Source organism: Chrysochloris asiatica, unplaced genomic scaffold (assembly GCF_000296735.1).
Source record: "Chrysochloris asiatica unplaced genomic scaffold, ChrAsi1.0 scaffold00012, whole genome shotgun sequence".
Lineage (NCBI taxonomy): Eukaryota > Metazoa > Chordata > Mammalia > Afrosoricida > Chrysochloridae > Chrysochloris > Chrysochloris asiatica.
Window position 1 is genome coordinate 24472795 of NW_006408530.1, and position 22196 is coordinate 24494990.

Below are 22196 nucleotides of genomic sequence, written 5' to 3' on the forward strand. Positions count from 1 at the left end.
AATTTATTAAAACATCAAAGTACAATATATTTTAAATTTACTCTCTCCTTAATCTTTTAATGTAACTGTTCTGGTAGTTATCATCCTTCATTATATAAATTAATCACATTTCGCTACAATTTCTTTCCCCTAAGTATAACAGTGCATGTGTCTACAAACAAGAGGAAGATAAAATGGCTTCAGTCTGGATGATGATTAGAGGAAAAAGACTTTTACTGTTACTTTTATTAAATAAAATAGCTGTTGGTAGACATGTGCTTGTACTAGTAATGTGACTTATCATGCCATTTTTGTTAATTATGGTGCTGTAGGATAAGTACTGGACTGCAAGGTCATTTGAACAGCAAGGTCAGTGGTTCAAACACACCAGCCACTCCAAGGAAACGCACAGTTTCTATGAGTCAGAACTGACTTGATGGCACTTAACAACAACAAAATAATATATGAGCAATTTCTACTTCCTCAATTGTAAGGAAATAATGACATAAAATAGTGATAAAAATACAAGTCCTGGTATCAGGTTGTACAGCTTCAAGCTCAACACTAGTTCTTCCAACAGCTGAATGATTCTTATTCTCTCTGTTTCAATTTATTCATTGATGAAAATGTCCAATAATGTTGTTAAATTCTGTTCTGTCAGCTCCAATTCATAGCAACCCTATATATAATACAATAAAACATTGCCCAGTCCTGTACTATGTTGAAATAAATAAAAGATAAATTAAAAAACAAAAACACAATGTTATTTTTGAGCCCATGTTGCTGATACTGTCAATTCATCTTGTAGAGGGTCTTCCTCTTCTTAATTGATCCTCTACCTTACTGAACATGATGTCTTTATCTAGCAATCCATTCCTCTTGATAACAAATCCAAAACAACTGAGATAAAAATCTCACCATAATCAACTTCTCAGGAGCATTCTGGCTATACAAAACTGGTCATTTTTTTAGCAGTCCACGGTTTATTAAATATTTTCACCAACACCACAATTCAAATATGTCCATTATTCTTGGATTTTCTTTTTCCATTGTATTTTTCACATATATACAAGGCACTTGAAAATACCATAGCTTGCGTTGGTATTAATATCTATGTTGATGTTTAAATAGATGGATAACTCAGACTAAGCAAATGCAGGAGATGGAATGGGAGTATGGCCACAAATTGTACATGGGTATTTAAGTTTTGTTGCAAATATACCTATTAATGTGATGGAGCATACAGGAGGCAAAGTTATGCAAACTTTTTAGACATTACCTAACTAACACCTTGAGAGAATGAATCTTTGGGCCTGAGGTCTCAGGATCATAGTCTCTCTAAACACCATGAACAATTAACATTAACATAGTCTACAAAGACAATGTTTTGCATCCTACTTTGGTGAGTAGTGATGGGATCTTAAAAGCTCATGAGAAGCCACCTAAGGTGCAACTATTGTTTTCTCCCTCTATGGGGGAAACAGATTTTAGAAATTGAAGACACTTAGAAACATTTTATCCAATGGACTAATGAACCACATGAGCATTTACGCTTCATGACTCTAAGACCAGAAAAATTGGATGGCACCTGGCTGCACTATTGACTGCTCTGAAAGTGATAAGATCAGGTCCTGGATTGGATTGTATAAAATGTGGAACAAAACTCAAAATCATAAGAAAATATATACCAGGTTTACCAGTCATAGAGATACTGGTGGAACCCTAAAACTCTGGCCCTTGTTTACCCTTCAGGTCTGGAACTGAATTCACCCCCATGGCTCAGTTTTCAACAAAGCAATAGAGAGGTCTACAGGGAGAACAACTCTAGTAAGGATATGAGTCAACCATTTAAGACCAAAAGGGCAGTATTTACCCAAGGACAAAGTTCAGAAGTGTTTGGAGAAGAGACTGAATGGAAACCAAAAGTACAAGGAGAAAGCAGAATAAGTGATATTACATTGAAGAGATTGCAATCATCGAGATGAAACGAAGTATTTGATTCACTGAATGTTAAACTAAAAATCTGCTATGCAAACCTTAACTCAATTCACAAGCAAAAGTTTTAAAATAATACCTTTTTGTTTTTAAAAGCACTCTGTTTTTGCTGTTGTTAAGTGCCATCACCTTGCTTCCGACCCATAGTGACCTGTATAGGGTTTCTGTGGAGCAGCTGGTGAGCTTGAATTGCCAACGTTGCAATTTAAACAGCTTTGCAGTCTGTTGCATTAACCCACAGTGCCACACCAGGACTTCAAAAAACAGTTTTTTAAAGAGGTCTTTTAAAACAAGCTTGTCTAATGCATTATGTTGTTTGCTCTCTTAACTTATACTTACTTCCATGGACATTGTTTGCTAATCCTAGAAAAATGAAAGTCTTGACAACTTCAATCCTCTTGCCACTTATCATAGTTTATGCTGCTTATTGATCCAGTTGTGAGGGCGTGAATTTTATTTTAACATGTAATCCGTAGTAAAAGATTAGTATTTGATTTTCATCGCCTGCACTTTCAAAGAACAATGTCATGTCATCTGCATATCACAGATTGTTAATGAGCCTTTTGTCTAATCTTGATACTACTTTTTTCTTAGGTTATTTGTTCAGGATATAAAATATATAATTAAAGTGAAAGAACAAATCTTTGTCAGGTACATTTTTTTTTCTTCCTGTTTTGAACCATATAATATCCTCTTGTTCTATTTTAAGAACAATTTATCCATGTTCAATTTCTGCATAAACATGATTAAATAATCTGAAATTATCATTATTTTCAATGTTATCTATAATTTGTTGTAATCCATACAGTTAAATGTCTCCACATAGTCTATGAACTGCTCTTCTGAATTTTGTTTCAAAGTCTGGCAATTTACTATCAATGTTTGACAGAGACCATTTAAAAAATGTATTCAACAAAATTTTGCTAGTTTGGAGCTCTGGTAGCGTAGTGGTTACGAATCGGGCTGCAGCCACAAGGTCAGCTGTACGAAACTAACAGCTGTTCCGCGGGAGAAAGATGAGGCTTTCTGCTCCCCTAAAGATTTCCAGCCTTGGAAACCCTGTACAGGGGTCGCTATGAGTCGGAACCGACTCCACGGCACATAACAACAACAACAACAACGTAATATTAATGATATTGTTTTAAATATTCTGCTTCTGATTGACTGTATTTTTTTGGAATGGGCATGAATATGGATCTCTACCATTTGATTGGCCAATTAGCTTTCTTGTAAATTTCTTGACATAGATAAACAAATATCTGTTTGTTGAAGCATCTGAGATCTGTTTTACAACAATGACCTCCACTTCTTTCTTCTGTTCCAGTGGTTCTTGAGCATATGCTCCTTTAAAATGATTGAATATTGACCAATTCTTTTTGGTAAAGTGAATCTGTATTTTTCTTCCTTCTTCTTTTAATGCTTTATTCACATTCAAGTTTTTGTCCATAAACTTCTTCAATACTGCAACACGAAGTTGGATTTTCTCTTTAGTTCTTTCAACTTGAGAAATAATGTATCATGTTCTTTCCTTTTGATTTTCTCACTCCAGGCCTTTGTATATTTTATTATAATGGTTTGCTTTGTCTCCTCAAGTCATTATTTAAAATATTTTCTTTGCTCTTTTACTCCATCATTTCTTCGGTTTGCTTTAGCTACTGTGCTCAATAGTAAATTTCAGTCTTTTCTGATCCCAGTTTTGGTCAGCTTAGTTTCCTTTCTTTTTAATAATTTTTATTTCCTTAATAGACAATGTCCTTGGTATTATTCTGCACATCTAGTCATTAGTGTTCAGAGCATCAAAACTATTCTTGAGATACTCTCATTTTAGATGGAATGTATTCAAGATCATCCTATTATTCTCTTGGACTTCTTTTGACTTATTTCAACAAGAATTTGCATATGAGCAATTGATGTTCTGTTCAGCCGCTGACTCCTGGCTTTGACTTGACTGATAATTTTGAGCTTCTCCATCATCTATGTCCACATATGTAGTCAATTTGATTCTTATATATGCACTCTATTGGAGTCCATGTATATAATCATTTGATTATTGAATAAAAAGTAGTCCAATAATTGTTGTTGTTAAGTGTCATTGACTTTGTTCCAACTCGCAGCAACCCTCTATATACTTTATAAGGAGTGGTTGGTGGGGTTAAACTGCTGACCTTGCAGTTAGTAGTTCAGTGCTTATCCTACATCACCACAATAGGACTGTAATAATAGTACTTGCTTTATAGGAATGTTATGAGTCATAATCAATAAGTTCCTTCAAGTATTCAGCATTAACTGCTGATAATACATAAAACCAAATAATCAGTTATAATTAGTTACTCTGGTAGGGTTGTTGTTGTTGTTAAGTGCCGTCAAGTCGGTTCCGACCCATAGCAACCCAGTACAGGGTTTCCGAGGTAGTGGTTACTAATTGGGCTGTGAACCTCAAAGTCAGCAGTGTGAACCTACCAGCTGTTCCGTGGGAGAAAGATGAGACTTTCTGCTCCCGTAAAGATTTACAAGCCTTGGAAACCCTGTGCAGGGTTGCTATGAGTTGGAAGCGACTCCACGGCACATAACAACAACAATAGTTGTTGTTATTATTGTTGTTAAGTGCCGTCAAGTCTGGTCTGATTCATAGCGAACCTGTAAAGAGTTTCCAAGGAGTGGCTAGTGAGTTTAATCCCTAACCTTGCAGTTCAAAATGGCCTTGAAGTCCAGTGCTTATCCTATGGTGACATATATGGACTTCACCATTATAGCTAGGAATATTAATATTAATAAGTGTAGTTTGAAGAATAAATGTAACATATGTGAATATACTCTTAAAGCAAAACGAAATGTCTCTATTGTAATGTTCACTAAATAAAGGAGCATAGCAACGCTGGGAGAGTCATTCATTTGGTGACTTTTCCATTTCTATGGAATGACATCTTTCTTATTTACTTTTGAATATCATATTTTATAAGCAAGTGAAGTCCAGAGCAGAACAGAACACTTTATGTTTCAATTTACATTTGCATAATTCTTCCAACATGATTCAAGGGTCTACATGATAGGCAATGTTCAAGATATTTCCCCAATGCCAGAAACTAAGTGATTATGTAGAGCAAAGACCCAGTTACTGACTGAATTATTCACAAGTTATATGTACAACGGTGAGTGAAAAATTATTGACATTCTGGTTGTAGAAATAATTTAAATTAACTTTTAGAAAACAAAAGCACTTTTTTTTTTTGTAAAGTTTTTATTGTGAATTGAGTGATAACTTACATGGGAGAACATCGGTATTGCACTCATCCTATCATATTTCATTTCACTGAAATGATTACAATACCCTCCATGCATCATAATTCAACACCATTTGCTTCTATTCCCTCTGTTTGTTTGTTTGGCTTTTTTGATGTACACAAACTGCCCAGGAATATATAATCATTTAAACAACTGAAGGGCACATTCTGCAAACCTGCTTCCTGGCCATCAGCACAGTCTTTCTCTTTCCATGAGTCTTGAGTCCTCAGCTACTCTGTCTCTCCATGTCATCATCTCTGCCTCCATCTTCTCAGTGTCACTACTTCTCAGGATACAGTCCCACTTCTGCTCATGCTCTTCTCCTTGATAGTCCTTGGGTCCTCTGTTTCTGGAATGTTATATTAAGTACTCCTCCCTTTATGTTACAAAAGTTTTTTCTACCTTTACAGTTGTGACAATTGCTATTAATCATGATAACAATTACTAACTATTGAATCATAAGAAATATCCCCATCTTCTTTCACCAGACCAGTATAGACAAGATGAAAACTTTAGTGGGGATTCTACCTTCCCCTGCACACTCTGAAATTAAACTCCTCTTGAAAACTTGTAATCCAGCCACTTCATGCCTTTATTTATAGCTTTGTTGCCAATGTCTAAGTTGGTTGAAACACCTCATTTTTAACAGAATTTCCTTGCTTTTTGATACACTTTGTGTGTCTGTCAACAAACTTTCATATTTCCTTATTAAAAATATTTTAGGCTGAGTTGTGAACCATAAATGCTCCTCTGTCTTCACTTCTTCATCAGAGGTGAAACTTTGTCCCCAAAGGATGGCTTTCAGTTCAATGTAAAAAGACCAGGACTGTAGGGAGGCTGCTTTAACACCTCAAAAGAAAGTTTTTGCAGAGTGTCAACAAATGTGGGCAGAGGTATGTGGATGTGCATTGTGATGCAAGATCATCTTTGTGCAGCACTCTTCTGTGTTTATTCAGAAGTTCAGGCTTCAAATCTTCAGTGAGTATCTCAGTGTAAGGAGTTCTATTGATTGTTGACCCTTTTTTCTGATCGCATTCAATACTGGTTCTTGAGAATCCCAGAAAACTGTATTAATTTTTCAGCTGATGGCTGACTTTTGAACTTTTTCTTGGTCGGCGTTTGAGGATGTTTCCATTCCATACTCTATCTCATCACCAGGAACGATTTTAAAAAGAAATCTTTACCTTTCCTCAAGTATAGATCCAAATATTGTTTGCAGATGATGTCCTAACACTTGTTTATGCTCATCCATGAGTTGTTTTGGTATCCACCTCACATAAGCTTTTCAAAACATCTGTTATGGATTATTTCATAGGCAGAGCCATGGGTGATTTGCAAATGATATGCCACATAATCCATTGTAAAACTTGTCTACTTGATAGAATAATCCCACATACATGCTCAGTGATGTTATCAGTCATGGACGTGGACAGGAGTTTTAATATAAACAGAGTGAAGAACATTTTTTACTAATCTTTATAAAATATTACATTTCATATTGATGCTTCTTAAGTTTTCTATTTCTTATGCATTCCTTCTTCACATGAATGAGAATACTCTTGTATATGAGAGAGCGCTGTAAACATATCTATCAAAGAGAAAACAAGAGGCTCATTCATTATACAAGTTATTAATTCTCTTTAGAAGACAAAAACTAAACAAGAGATGATCCTTAGTGATTATACTGATTACTTGCCAGAACAGATTTCTCAAATCCTATTTCACTCTTCATATTAACACTAGTCCATATAAGATTTAAGAAAAGTAGTAAATGATACTGTTTGGTTCACATCGTATGTGGCTTGGGGTTGTGAAGCATAATCAGATCAGTATTGTTGAAAAACCTAAGGTGAAAATGAAATGATATAGAACATAAGCAAAGAATCATATAAACAAGTAAACAGTTTTCAAAGAAAATAGCTTCGTTATACTTCTTTGTATCTATACTGACTCACTTATGTCTAATAATTTATTTATGTGTCCTTTTTCATGAACTAAGAATTTTCTGTGGGTAAAAGAGAAGAGTTAGAAGGTTATTTTTAATACATAATATAAAGTCATAATATATTTAATACATAATATAAAGTCAATTCACTCTCTAGTTAATAACCAACATCATGGGCATATTTAGTGAAGTAAGAGATTCATAAATGTCTACATAAAGTAAATTGATAAAATTATTTACAACTCTAAAAGGTAAAACATATTATTATACTGTAGCAATATTTAAATGTATAGGCTTTTTATTTTACTTTGTTGCTTTATTTTTACTAAACAGTAGGCAATTTATCTTTTGTCCTCTTTTCAATTTATTTCTTTTACCCTACTTTCTATTCATGACTTTGTAAAGAAATTTGAAAAATCATTATATTATGTACCACAGATGCTTCATGGGACATTTTCCTCAACATTTTTTTGTTCTACTTGGGTAACCTCTTTTTTGTTGTTGTTGTTTTTTAATGCTACCTCATGTACTATGCCATATAAATTTAGAATGCAGTTTTATATATTAGAGTAACCTTGTGCTATTTTCTATCCCCAGAGCCACAGACCTGTACATTGAAAGATTTTCTCTGTGCCAATGGGGACTGTGTTTCTTCAAGGTTTTGGTGTGATGGAGATTTTGACTGTGCAGATGGCTCTGACGAGGTAGGCATTTTTGTAAAATTGAACTAAAAGGAAATCAGTTCTTAACACCAACACTTGCAATTATTATTCAGTCCGGTGAGTGTGGCTTCGACAGTTCTGAAATGCACTTTGCTCCTGACACACTGAGATAAGTATATCTATGCACTGTGCCGCACACATCCAGCATAGGGAATAGCTCTTGTGCTACTATTGACAGTTAATTTTATAGTCTGTTTTACCTCAAGTGGTGAATAGCTGGGTTGGGAATAGGATGTTTGAAAATTCTATTCCCTATAGCTGTTGCCCTTGCCATCTGTGAATTTGATCATGACTTTGCTGCAGTATTTATAGTCAGGGCTTATATTTTTATGCATTTTAAACAGTTTCTTCTCCCCTGTCTCTTTGGTCAATAGATATAGTCTTATAGACTTTGATTTGGGTCATCAATTTCATGAAGTCATAGGTTGAGCTTTGCTTAGATGGTAACTTACAATCCATTTTTAGTAATGCCTGTATATAAGCAATTCAAGTAAAAAAAATGTATTTTCTTTAAATAATTCTATAAAATTGGTTTGTTCTGACAAACTAAAGTATATTACTTTATACTATTAGTTATCAATCAATCTATGTGAGTGTTTCAAATATTAATTATTTCATGGTGCTTTACAAATAATAAATACATATCACTATTTTTTAAATCAACTATAAAATAGCCTTAAACCCTTATTTCTAATGTCAGAGCAAAGTCTAATCACAGCCATTTTTCATGTATTGTTATTTACTGAATAATATAAGGAACACAGGGCTTGTATAATAAAGTCTAGTGGAAAGTAAAGACGGAAAAGAAGGTCACTGGTCTCCATGGCTTCCTGTGAGACAATGACTCTCTACAGCTCTGCTGTTCTGATTTACCCACTGATACACAACACTCATAAGGGTCCTCCCAATGACTATAAGCCTGGAAGGATACCCCTGCTACACTTGAGAGATCTGTGTTTCGCTATATAGCTATTGCTATCTGATTTACATGTGGGAGATACTACAGGTTTCTAATATATATAGAACCCATTTAAGTGAGTTCTCTTCTAGTCCTTAGGCATACTCATCAGGGTTTGACATCATCTCTTTGAATGAGTAATTTAATAACATTCTGAAGTCTAGGTTTTGGGACCAAATTCTTGAAACTTCTCAATTGAAGGCCAGAAAAATCTAAACTTCAAGAACAGAAGAATCTCTTAAGGGAAGTTGAAAAATACCACTTCTACAAAATTATCTAGTCACATACCAAAAATCAAGACACAATTTTAAGAAATCTGCAGGACACTCAAATCATTACTACCTTAATTGACCACGTATTTTCTTAGCATCTATTTGCTCAAAAAATATATTATATGTTTCTGAGTCAAGAAAATATATTTTTTATATAAACTCATTCATACCATTTTTTTTTAAGTTCCACCAGTTTGTGCAATCTCTGAGACATCAAGATATGTGAATCCATTGTCTACATTTATTATTAAATATTATATATTATTCACTAGATGTATAAGGTAATATTCAGAATCAATTACTTCTTTTTTAAAAACTCATGTCATAAGTTATTGGCCATAGTCTTTAATGCCTAGTGCATCTCCATATATCCAGACTTTTCATGATAATTTCCTTAGGGAATCATATTTACTGTCTACTATCTTTTATATAAATATATGCACATATATTATTTATATATATATTATATACATTGACAGATATTTTGTACAAACAATATGGAATGTAATGAGCAGCAACAAACATAGATGATTTCTAGCTTTTGTTTTAAGAGAAATGTTGTAATATTAATCATCAAAATGAACATTTCAAGATCTCTTTTGAAGTACAATGCTGTCTATAATTGGATAATATCAATACACCTACAAGTATTACCAGCTAGTATCATTATTATTCAAATTAAATACCAAGCACTAAAGCTAGTGATGATACAGCTGCAGAATTATACCTATTTCTTAAGTGTAAAATGAATAAACCTTGCAATCAAGAGACACTAATTAGTACTGGTGATTGGAATACAAAGGTTGAAAACCAAGAGGAAAGAACAGCTGTTGGAAAATATCATCTTCATGACAAAAATGATGCTGGAGGCTTCATGATAGAATTTTGCAAGACCAATAACCTATTCATTCCAAATAACACTTTTTTATTTTAAAGAAAAAATATCTTATTTATTGCAAATACATTTTTAAATAGCATAAGAGATAATTATAAACATGGACCTCACCAGATGGAATACACAGGAATCAAATTGACTACATCTGTTGGAAAAGATGGTGAAAATGCTCAATATTGTCAACCAAACAAGGACAGGGAAAGGACCATTATTCATATGCAAGTTCAGACTGAAGTTGAAAAAAAGTAAAACAAATCCACAAGATCCAAAAGATGACCTTGAATTTATCGCACTTGAAGTTATAGAAAGAAAAGATTTATTGCATTAGACACTAATGTATGAAGACCAGAAGAGTTGTGGGATGACATCAAGAACATCATACAGGAAGAAAATAAAAAGTTTTACAAAAGACAGGGAAGAAAGGGAAAACCAATGTTAGAATGGATGTTAGAAAAGACTCTCAAACTTGCTCTGAAATACAAATGGAAGAAATGAAGATGGAAAAAAAATTAACAAAAACTTTCAAAGAGCAATTCAAGGAGACAAAGTCAAGTATTAGAGTGAGATGTGCAAAGACCTAGAGTAGGAAAACCAAGAGGGAAGAACACACTCAGCATTTCTCAAGCTGAAAAAAACAGGAAAAAATTCAGTTCTAGATTTTCAATATCGAAGGATTGCTTGGGGAAAATATTGAATGATACAGAAAGCATCAAAAGAAGATAGAAGGATTACAGATAATCACTGTACCAAAAACAAATATTTGATGCTTAGCCATTTCAAGAGGTAGTATATTATCAGGAACCAATGGCATTAAAGGAAGAAATTCAAGCTGATCTGACGGCATTGGCAAAAAAAAAAAAAAAAAAAAAAGGCACCAGAAATTAACACAATACAAAATAAAATCTTTCAAACAAACTGATGCAGCACTGGAAGGACTCACTCATCTAGGCCAAGAAATTTGGAAGATAGCTACCTGGCTAACTGATTGGAAGCTATCCAATCATATTTATATTATACCCATTTCAAAGAGAAGTAACCCAATGTGATGTGGAAGTCATTGAACAATATCATTAATATCACATGCATGTAAACCTTTGCTGAATGTAATTTAAAAATGATTGCAGGAGTACATCAACAGGGAGCTTCTAGAAATTCAAACCAGATTAAGAAAAGGATGTCATTGTTAACATCAGATGGATCTTTCCCAAAAGCAGAAAATATCAGAAAAATGTTTACTTTTTGTGCTTTATTGGCTATGCAAAGGCTATCTACAGTGTGATTCATGATAAACTATGGAATGCACTGAGAAGTTTTGAGTATTTCAGAACTCTTAATTGTGCTCATGAGAAACCTGTACATAGAACAAGAGAGAGCCCTTAGAATGGAACAAGGGAATACTGAATAATTTAAATCAGGAAAGGTATGTGCCAGGGTTATATGTTTTCATCATGCTTATTCAGTCTGTATGCTGAACAAATAAGCTGGAATATATTCAGAAGAATGTGGCTTCAGGATTGGGCTGATTCATTGACAGCCTCTAATATGCAGATGATACAACCGTATTTGCTGAAAGCAAAGAGGACTTCATTCCAAATCCAAGACACTGCTGGTATATTTGAACCACTGACCTTGTGGCTCAAATTTACTTTGAGGTTCAGTGATTATCTTACAGTGTAACACCATGACTCCAATACAATAAAATCACTTTAAAAAGTGGGATAATGGGAAATATTTATAATCAAATTAAAATTAAAATATATCAACCAAGTTCAATGTGTATTACATTATATTATACATTATTTTATTAAATTATACTTTATATAGTTAAGAAAATGAGCATATTTCAAATAAGGATTCAAAACAAATTTACTCTAAGGAATTATTATTAATTTTATGAAGTTAATTTTCATATAAGGTTATTGTTCTTTTGAAATATTTCATAATATCATTAACTCGGGGTAGTAGTGATTGAAACAAGAACTAGTAAAGTGTTGATAATTATTCAAAGAGTAATTAAATACACATACAGACACACAAAAATCAAGTACATTTCAATTTATATCAAATAGAATTTTCTGATGATAGGAAAGTAACCTAAAATAACAAATTCTTTATTATTTTCAAAATACTACAGAAATGTCAACAGTGTTGGTCATGGAACTTATTTAAATGTGCTCTACTGCTAAGATGCCATGTATTAATTCTCCATGTATTCACTGAGTGCTTACTAGTGTCATGCCATTCATTAATTCTCCATGTATTCACTGAGTACTCACTAGGATCATGTTATTCATTAATTCTACATGTAATCACTGAGTACTTACTTGGATCATGCTATTCATTAATTCTACATGTATTCACTGAGTACTTACTAGGATCATGCCATTTTTTAAACATTAATAAACAGGCAGACGCGATTCCTATTCTTTTAGAGCTTAACTATATGCAATTTATATTATATTACTCATTTTCTTCATTTGGTAGTTAATGAATTTTTACATATACTGATCATCAGTTACTACTGAATACTTATTATATGTTAACCACTTTTCAAATCATAAGTAGCATGTCTTGAAGAAAAACATGAAATTCCATCTCTCATGATCTTTGTATAGGCTCATTCTCCTACCTCTTTCTCAGTACCCACCATAATTTAGCTTACCCTTCAGACATACCAAATTTCTAATTTATCTTGCATATGAAAAACTTTTTAGTGACTTAGGCAGGTCTGCTGGAGAAACAAACCCAGTAAAACTTATATCTGCAAACATGTATATAAAAAGAGACACTTATATGAAGGGAATGGCTCACAATAATAGAGTCCCAGGTCCCCAGTGGAAAAGCAAGCAAGCTCTTCCTGTGTCACCATTATATTTGGAACAGGTCACATCCCCAAGGAAACATCCGTTCAGTTGGTTGGCTGCTCACAGCCAATCATCATAGAATTAACTATACCTGTATTAGGTTTGTTTCTCCATGGGGATAATCACATCTGAACTGCCAAATCACTGGGAGTAATTTTGACACAAAATCTTAACTGTCACACTTGGTAGTTATATTAATTATGTATCATATTTGTTGAAGCCTTCTCTAACTCCCCACTTTAAAACCGTAACCATTTATTTTTGCACTTAGTATATTTCTTGATTGAGGTACCAGCCTTTCTGATTTGTCTTAGATTCTACCAAATTTAGGGAGTAAAATTTAGTTAGAAAGACCTGGACAAGTAATAAACCCTCAATACTTGGGAGAAGAAGGAAGGGGTGAAGGAAAGGGAAGAAAACAGAAGATTTTCAATTATATGGTACCAGCTGTTAGAGTGTTGTACCTTTTGTGGAAGCAGCAAATGAGTATGCTTTGGTAAGAATTGGACTTCCTTGGTTATGTGCTGTGGAATCAGTTCTGACTCATAGCAACCCTATACAGGGTTTTCAAGGCTATAAATATTTATTGGAGCAGAAAGCCTCATCTTTCTCCCACAAAACTGCTGGTAGTTTTGAACTGCTGACCGTGAGGTTAGCAGTCCAATGTGTAACCATTACACTACCAAATCTCCTTAGCAAGTGTTAAACAGCAAAGATTTCAGTTTGGGGACCATGGTGTGCCTGACCCAAACCATGGTATTTTTAATTGCCTTGTATGTATTTGAAAGTTGGACAGTGAATAAAGAAGAACAGAGAAGAATTGATGCATTAAATTATGGTGTTGGAGAAGAATATTGTTACGTAACGAGGACTGCCAAAAGAACAAACAAATCTAACTTTGAAGAAGATCAACCAGAATTCTCCTTAGAAGCCAGGATGGCAAGACTTCATCTCTCATACTTTGGAATGTTACCTAAAGGGATTAGTCCTTGGAGAAGGACATCATGCTTTGTAATTTGGAGATGGATTGACATAGTGGCATCAACAATGGGCTCAATGTAGCAACAATTGTGAGGATGGTGCAGGACCGCTCAGTGTTTCATTCTATTGGGCATAGATAGGGTTGCTATGAGTAGGAACTGACTCAATGTCACCTAACAACAATAACAAAAACAACAAGAGAAAAATGCATTCCAGCAAGACTCTTCAGTGGGATAACCCATTTCAAACAGTGTTCAGATCCAGAGAATTGGGTCTCTAGTGGATCTCTTTTATCTACTTTCCATAAATAGCTTCCCAAAGGTAAATCTGCTATCTTTTGCTTCCAAATAAATTCTATATGATGACTATTAAAATGACAAGTGTAACAGTTCATTTCACAAATCCTTAGAGATGAAACACCAAAAGAAACACAGAGGATTATGAAAAATAAGTAAATTATAAAATAACAGATACAGAAGAAAGTAAATGGAGGAGAAAGGAAAGAACAATAGGGGAAATTTTTTTCAGTGCAAATCAGATTCATCTAAGAATATTCCTTGGTTCAATTTCCATCTCCCCTTAGACATTTGCTCAGAAATGATTTTTTTTTTCACACTTTTTCCCCCTATAATCTCCATTGTTAACTACAAGTATTAAATTTTTTTAACCCCTAATTGTGTTTTGAGTCCTGCTGTGGCACTGTAGGATAAGCACTGGACTGCTAAAATAAGGTGGGTATTTCTAATCCACCAGCTGCTCCTTGGAAACTCTGTGCAGGGCTGTTATGACTCAGAACTGACTCGATGGCTCTTAACAAAAACAATTGTCTGTTGAAGCATGACTCACAGAGAGTAATAAACTTAGCATGACAGACACACAGGAATTTTGTGTGTTTCTTTTTTGTTTTTAAATTTCTTCACTTAATTATGATCCAAAGAAAGTAGAAAACTGTGTTATATAGCCATAGGCTTAGCATGATCATCTGAATTACCTGTGTTTAGCATATGTGATTTCTATGTGTCTAAATTTCTGTATAGAAGATCTCTGGTTGTTTTCAAATTTATAGTTTTCTGAAAGTTTAACTTTTGTGTTGATTGTGACAGAGAAATTGTGAAACAAGTTGTTCTAAAGATCAATTTCAGTGTTCCAATGGTCAGTGTATATCAGCAAAATGGAAATGTGATGGTCATGAAGACTGTAAATATGGAGATGATGAGAAAAACTGTGATCCAGGTAAGATGATTGATATTATATGGAACTTAGCTGATCCATTAACTTGAAATTCTATAAACAAGGACTTAGCTGATCCATTAACTTGAAATGCTATAAAACATAAATATGCACACATATTTATGTTTTAAGAAACGATACCATTAGTTCAGTGGCTTCTCATTTGCATATTTAAAAATGTTTTGCAGATAAGATCATTATTTTTGTAACAATGTAAGCATTATTAACTAAACTTTGATTTTCTGGTTTCTGTATATTTTCACAACATTTGGAATTATGTTCCCCAGATAGTGAAATGAAATATGTTGAAATTATACTTTTAAGTTAGATTTTCACTTATAGAAATTAAGCTTGTGAAGCATAGGTATAGTAGTTTTTAAGCAATACCAAATGAGAACAAACGTAAGCACATTGCTTGTACTTAAATTTTGGTTACAAATCAAAATAAAATTAGGAAGTGAAACAAGAATGTAGAAAAAGACACTCAGTTTATGTATTTCTGTTCCTTTATATGGAGTCCTGGTGTGACACTGTAGGACCGCAAGGTCGTTTTAAACTGCAAGGTTGGCAGTTCTAACTCAACAGTCACTCCTCAGAAACCCTATACAGGTTTGCTATGCACTGGAACTGACTGTATGACACTCAACAACAACAACAACAATTGCATTATTGTTGTGGTTGTATGCTCTTGAGATGATATTGACTTAGAGTGGTGCAATAGTTAAAAAATACTTGTTTGCTAATCACAAGGTCAGAGGTTTGAAACCAACAGTTGCTACATAGGAGAAAAGACCTGGCGATCTGTTTCCATAAAGGTTTTAGCCAAGGAAACCTTATGAGTTACTACTAATTAGTCCTTAGTGTCATTGTGATCTGAGTCTATTTCTGTATGTATGGTTTTATAAATAGGCTCACTGTTTTGTTAAGTGTTGTTAGTCAGTTCTGACTCATAGTGACCCTGAATAGAATATCCAAGGAGGGGCTGGTGGAACTGAACTTCTGACCTTGTGATTAACAGTCCAGTGTTTATCCTACAGTGCCACACCAGGATACCAAATATACTCATCAAAGCATTAAATTTTGTACTTATGTGTTTTAATAAAATTACTATATAAGAAAAAATTATGCAGGAAGATCATGGTATACTCTATATATATTTATGAAAGCCTGAGTGTGAGGTACATTCAGGTTATGATGTCTCACTGTCATGTCCGTGGCACATTGCTATTTGGTATCATGTTTCCTTCTTACTGAATCCAGACATACTCTCAGGATCCTAATTTATATATATATATATGATTGAAAATATTTAAATGTATGGTTAAAAACTTTTTTAGTATTTCTCTATTGAGCTCTGGTAGCATAGTGGTTACGAATTGGGCTGCGAACCTTAAGGTCAGCAGTTCGAAACTACCAGCTGTTTCATGGGAGAAAGATGAGGCTTTCTGCTCCCATAAAGATTTACAGCCTTGGAAACAATGTACAGGGTCACTATGGGTCAGAACCGACTCCACGGTACATAACCACCAACCACCACCACTATTAAGCAGTTCAGAATATGACGTGTGACAGCATGGTGGCCTGATATGAGGCCTAGAGCTTCAGAAGTTTGAATGCAAGCCAGTCAAACCTAAACCTAGACTGATTCACGAAGCTGTCTGTCATAATTTCTCTATCAGTTAATTTCCTTGGATGATGGTCATAACTTTTTTAGCCTCTTGCTATTTTTAATTCACTTACTCAAAATTATACAAGTTCTAATAATTATAAAGGGGTCCTGCCTGGTATGGTGATGTAGGATAAGCACTCGACCACAAACAAGGTCAGAATGAACTGTAAGACCGGTGGTTCGAACTCACCAGCCACTCCTAGGAAACCCTATACAGGGTTGCTATAGGTCAATGGCACTTAACAACAACAACAATAATTGTATATATCTAGATATATATTTAAGGAGCTCTGGTAGTATAGTGGTTACAAATATCAGGCTGTGAACTGCAAGGTCAGCAGTTCAAAACTACCTGCTGTTCCACCAGAGACGGATGAGGTGTTCTGCTCCCGTGAAGATTTACAACCTTGGAAACCCTGTACAGGGTCACTATGAGTCAGAACAGACTCCACAGCACACAGCAGCAACAGCAGATATATATTTACAATAATAAATAATATCTTAAAATGTACACAAAATACTACATTTATATTAACATAGTTAAATAGATATTTGTGGGTTTCTGAGACCATGTCAAAATCTCAGTTTTAACTTTATGCAATGCATTTATAATCTAACATTTCTAAGAATCACTAAATCTTATTGCATTTTAAAAAATAAATTGGGTCTTTCTCTTTTAAAATAATTTACTTTAAATTGTGATAAAAGCATTTAGCCCTTCAAAACCCAAGGGATGGAAGGTTGAAGTTTTCTTTTCTCTTCAATCTGTTGTGTTGAATCTGACTGTACATGTTATTGTAACATTGATTTATAATTAATACAATACTAATGTTGTAAGACACATTTTAAATGACTCTAATAGCAAATATTGAACCTGGTATCTATGAGTTCCTATTTTTAAAAGCTTATAAATGTTTTTTATCCCTCAAACTATTCTTTGCTCTTACTGTATCTAACTATCACATTTATAATTGTATTCAGCTTCACCTAATTGCTCATCAAGTGAATATATATGTGCCAGCGGAGGATGTATTTCAGCATCTCTGAAATGTAATGGAGAATATGATTGTGCTGATGGTTCAGATGAGGTAAGATCTACCATTCAATTAAAATCTTTAATTACAAGAATTAGGTTTAGGAAAGCTTATGAATGCAAACAGGATCTTGATTCTTAACACCATCTAAAATATTTGGGCAGGTACATTGAACTTAATCATTTCAACCATTTCCTACCTCTTCATGTTGTCCACATTAAACCCCATTACTATTTTTAGAGTTTATATTTATTAAAATAAAGCTCACAATATGATATGATTTCAGTGGTGTCAGCTGAATGTTTTGTTGTTGTTGTTGTTTTCTGCTCTGTGACTGTATCATTATCATTTTTGAAAACTGCAATATCCATTTGTTTTTGAACAGATGGACTGTGTGACTGAATGTAAGGAAGATCAGTTTCAATGCAGAAATAAAGCCTACTGTATTCCCATTAGATGGCTGTGTGATGGAATTCAGGACTGTGTGGATGGCAGTGATGAAGGGAACTGTGAGAGAGGTAAGTATTTTTGTGTGCCTTTAAATGAAATAATGGATATAAGGTGCTGAGCAGAATACAGAGTATGCTTGAGGCAGAGGATAGGGTCATTAAGTGACTTTTTACAATTTCTAGTTTCATTACATAGTAGTTTGTTCTAAACCCATGCTATTATCAAACAAAGTTTATCTTCTCTTTTCTTGACAAAGAAACCAAGTACAGGTATTTACCGTGTTCCTACTCTGAGTATGCTATCCTATCAGTTACTAGGATGTGTGAAGAACACAGAGGATATAACCATTAAAATTATTATTATCAAGTGTTGTCTTTGTAGTTTTTCATTCAAATTGCTTGAGTGACTTTGAAAGAATACGAAAAGCATCTGGCCAAGAGATCAAGTTTCTTAATCTGTTTTCATACAACTTTCTGTGCTTACCTGCTCATGTTATTAAATCTAATTACAGTAAAATGGGTCAAAAATTATAGAAATGTCTAGAAAGTGAGTGTAGAAAGAAGTGATTCTTTCATCAATTACACACTTTTTTAAATATTAGATTTCATTTTTTAAACGTTTCAACAAAGGATGTTAACAAACTGAACACTATACTGGAAGTGTGATTATTACAGTATATGAACTCATATCTTTTTCATATCTGAGATGATTCTACTATGGCTTTAAGCATACTCACTAAATAAGAATCAAGTGACTTTAATTCAACAATTTTCAAATGTGTCAACCCATTCATTTTCTTCCCCCACATACTTCTAACTTTTAAATTTTTTTTTAGTTTATTTGCTGCTATGTAAATATATTCCACTGAAACATCTTGGTGGTTAATGGACTCGATCCTTTATGAATGTACCTTAAGACATGACCAGGTTCACATTTTTTTTAGTATTTAATATGCTCCCAGAAAGTGGATCAGGTGTTGGAAACATATATGTTAAGTCACCGAGGAAATGGAATGCCATACGACACCTCACTTTTATTAACTTCCACTTCTGTTCATCTCAAATCTAGACATTTAAATCATGAGGCTGTGGACTAGAAGATAAGGGAGGTATAGAATAAACATGGCATATTTTTTTTATGAGAACTAATTTTACTGGTTTATTTTTAACACAAAAACCTAAAATACTACATAATTAAAAGCAAGATTAACATTTTAATGGTAAACCATGACTTAAAATAAACTCAGTACTTATTTTTGTCTATGCTCACGTGTTGCACTCCTTATGACAATATTGGTAGAAAAACTGTGAAGTGTTAGTTTTAGTAATCATCGATTGAAAAACTGTTTAGATCATTGCAAAAATATGTGGCACCAAATATTGCTCCCACAACCCTTGGTTGGGTTCAATAATCCATTGCAATGGCCAAATAGAACTCAGAAGTAAACTCACAGTTATAGGGTTTGTTAGAGAAGTCAGCAGGTTACAATTCAGAATCAGAAGATTCTCTCAGCACAGTTGTTCCCCTCCACTGCTGATGTATCCACAAGACACACTACTCCACCATAAACCTAAGCCTAAAGGCACTTGGCTCTAGCTCCAAGAGTCAGCAAGCGAACTCCTCCACTTAAGTGCCTGGAGACAGGACCCACTCTGCAAGCAAGCTTCCTACTCAAAGTCCCCCAGTTTTACTTGTTCCTTAGGCTGGGAAGCCTGTGCTCTGTCTTGTGCTCTGATTCTTGGATCTGGTGATGCTACTCATCTGCTATTTCTCCATTATCTCAACTTTCTGTACAGGAATCTTAGGATACAAAGAACACACTCCAATCCTGGAACTTCTTTTTTAATGATAGCAAATTACCCCCACCCCCTTCTACTTCTGAGATGACTCTTTTTAAATCCTCATTAGAGTTATAAGTTTTTACAATTGCATTGAACACTGCTAACATCCACAGCCGCATCATGTCATTCTATCCATATCTTCTTCCACATTTTCTTACCCAGAATTAGCTCTGTAGAAACATTTGGTGGGAGTTACAGACCATGGCTAGAAGACATGGTAACATAGATAATTCACTACACCACAACCATTTATGGAAGTTATAAAATATTTTTATTTTTGAAAACAATTAACCCAACAGAATAAGAACTCTACACGCTTATTTTCTATGATGACGTACTTGTCTAGATTTCTACGAACCTTTCAGAGGCTTAGTTGTTGTTGTTGTTGTTGTTGTTATGTGCCGTAAAGTCGGTTCTGACTCATAGTGACCCTGCACAGGATTTTCAAGACTATAAGTCTTTACGGGAGCAGAAAGCCTCATCTTTTTCCCACGGGACAGCTGGTAGTTTCGAACTGATGACTTTAAGGTTTGCAGCCCGATTCGTAACCACTGCGTTACCAGAGGCTCAGTTAGGATTTAGAAATGAAATTAATGTTAATTATAATACTCTTTTCAGTTTTTCTAATAGCTTTCCACGGTGCTCATCAAGAACATGTCTAGAAAACTGGGGTATATAACACATTCCGTCTCTTTCAATTATATCTTTTTTATATTATTTTAACATTTGAAGAATTCTAGAGGTCTAAATTTCTTTTCTTAAAAAATAGTGAAAATAAGTTGATTCCATCATATTTGTGCTTTCAAGCATTTCAGAATAAAGCTTTTTAAATTAGGTTCAAGGAAGACATGGTAACCCCATGATGCATTTTTTGAAATGCAAATTCTTTGTGGCACAACAGGAAGTCTTTAGTAGATTATCACAAAACGTTTGCTTTTCTGTTACAATTCCAATTTCAATTATATTTCTTTTTTTATTAATAAAAACACTGTAATGTTCAGCATTCTTTTGAAAACAATATAATATTATCCCATACAATACCTTGGAGATTCATGTTAACAAGATAGATATGCTACAAATAAAGTCTTCTTAAATAACCAGTGGATGCCAATAATTCACAAATTCTGTTAGAATTTAATCCATTGTAAAGTGGAACATGCAATGAAATTTACTAACTTAAATATTATTCTGAAATAAATAAGACTCTTTTTCATATTTTATGCCCTTTGATTTTGAATTAGCCAAAACATGCCACAAATGGTATTTATAGTTTTAGTTTATTTTTTATTAAAGACTTTCCACATATTACCTTATTGGTACTGTGCTCAGAGAGAGAGATCTGTTAAACTGTGGTGACATATTGTTGCATGGGTTTTGGCAAATGAGGTTGTTTCTAGATCTATGGCATATTGTTGTTGTTGTTAAGTGCCGTCGAGTCGGTTCCGACCCATAGCGACCCTGTACAGGGTTTCCGAGGGTGTAAATCCTTACGGGAGTAGAAAGCCTCATCTTTCTCCCGCGGAGCGGCTGGTAGTTTCGAACCGCTGCCGCCTGATTCGTAACCACTACGCTACCAGAGCTCCTTATGGCATATTAGAGCTCAGCATTATTGAAGCCTGAAAGAGCCCCCACTTCCACCCCCAACACCAGTTGACTGAATACCAGATATATCACATAGTGATGTTCACCTTGGTGGTCTTAGCAAAGACCTGATGTTAGATTTAGGCTTTCTTAGTTTGGTTAATAGTCAGATATGTTAGTTCAATATGTTAGTTCAACATTTTTTTTTCTCAGAAATATTACAACTGTTCACATTAGTGTTATAAATTTTCGTCTCAGACTTGTTAATACTCATATATTATAGAAAATCCATATAATTTTCCCTAGTCATGTCTTACTACTATGACCATATCAGGTGCTCTAAAAGTTGCCTTTCTTCCTCAACTCTGTCACCAAGCCAGCTCTATTGCCATCTCAGTGGGTGACCTTACTATTTACTTCACAGCAGGAATGAAAACCCACTGCCACTGAGTACATTCTGATGCATAGCAACCCTGATGGCCTGATTTCTTTATGGGA

The 22196-nt window shown here is 34.2% G+C and overlaps 1 protein-coding gene across 1 annotated transcript in view; it reads left to right on the plus strand.

The window, feature by feature from the left end:
• LRP1B (low density lipoprotein receptor-related protein 1B) overlaps positions 1–22196 on the plus strand; it is a 2342762-nt gene that overhangs the window by 2125651 nt on the left and 194915 nt on the right. Inside the window, exons 68-71 of the mRNA XM_006834597.1 lie at positions 7799–7905; positions 14997–15126; positions 17774–17880; positions 18212–18344. Coding sequence (XP_006834660.1) covers positions 7799–7905; positions 14997–15126; positions 17774–17880; positions 18212–18344 — 477 coding nt within the window. The remainder of the gene's footprint in view (positions 1–7798; positions 7906–14996; positions 15127–17773; positions 17881–18211; positions 18345–22196) is intronic.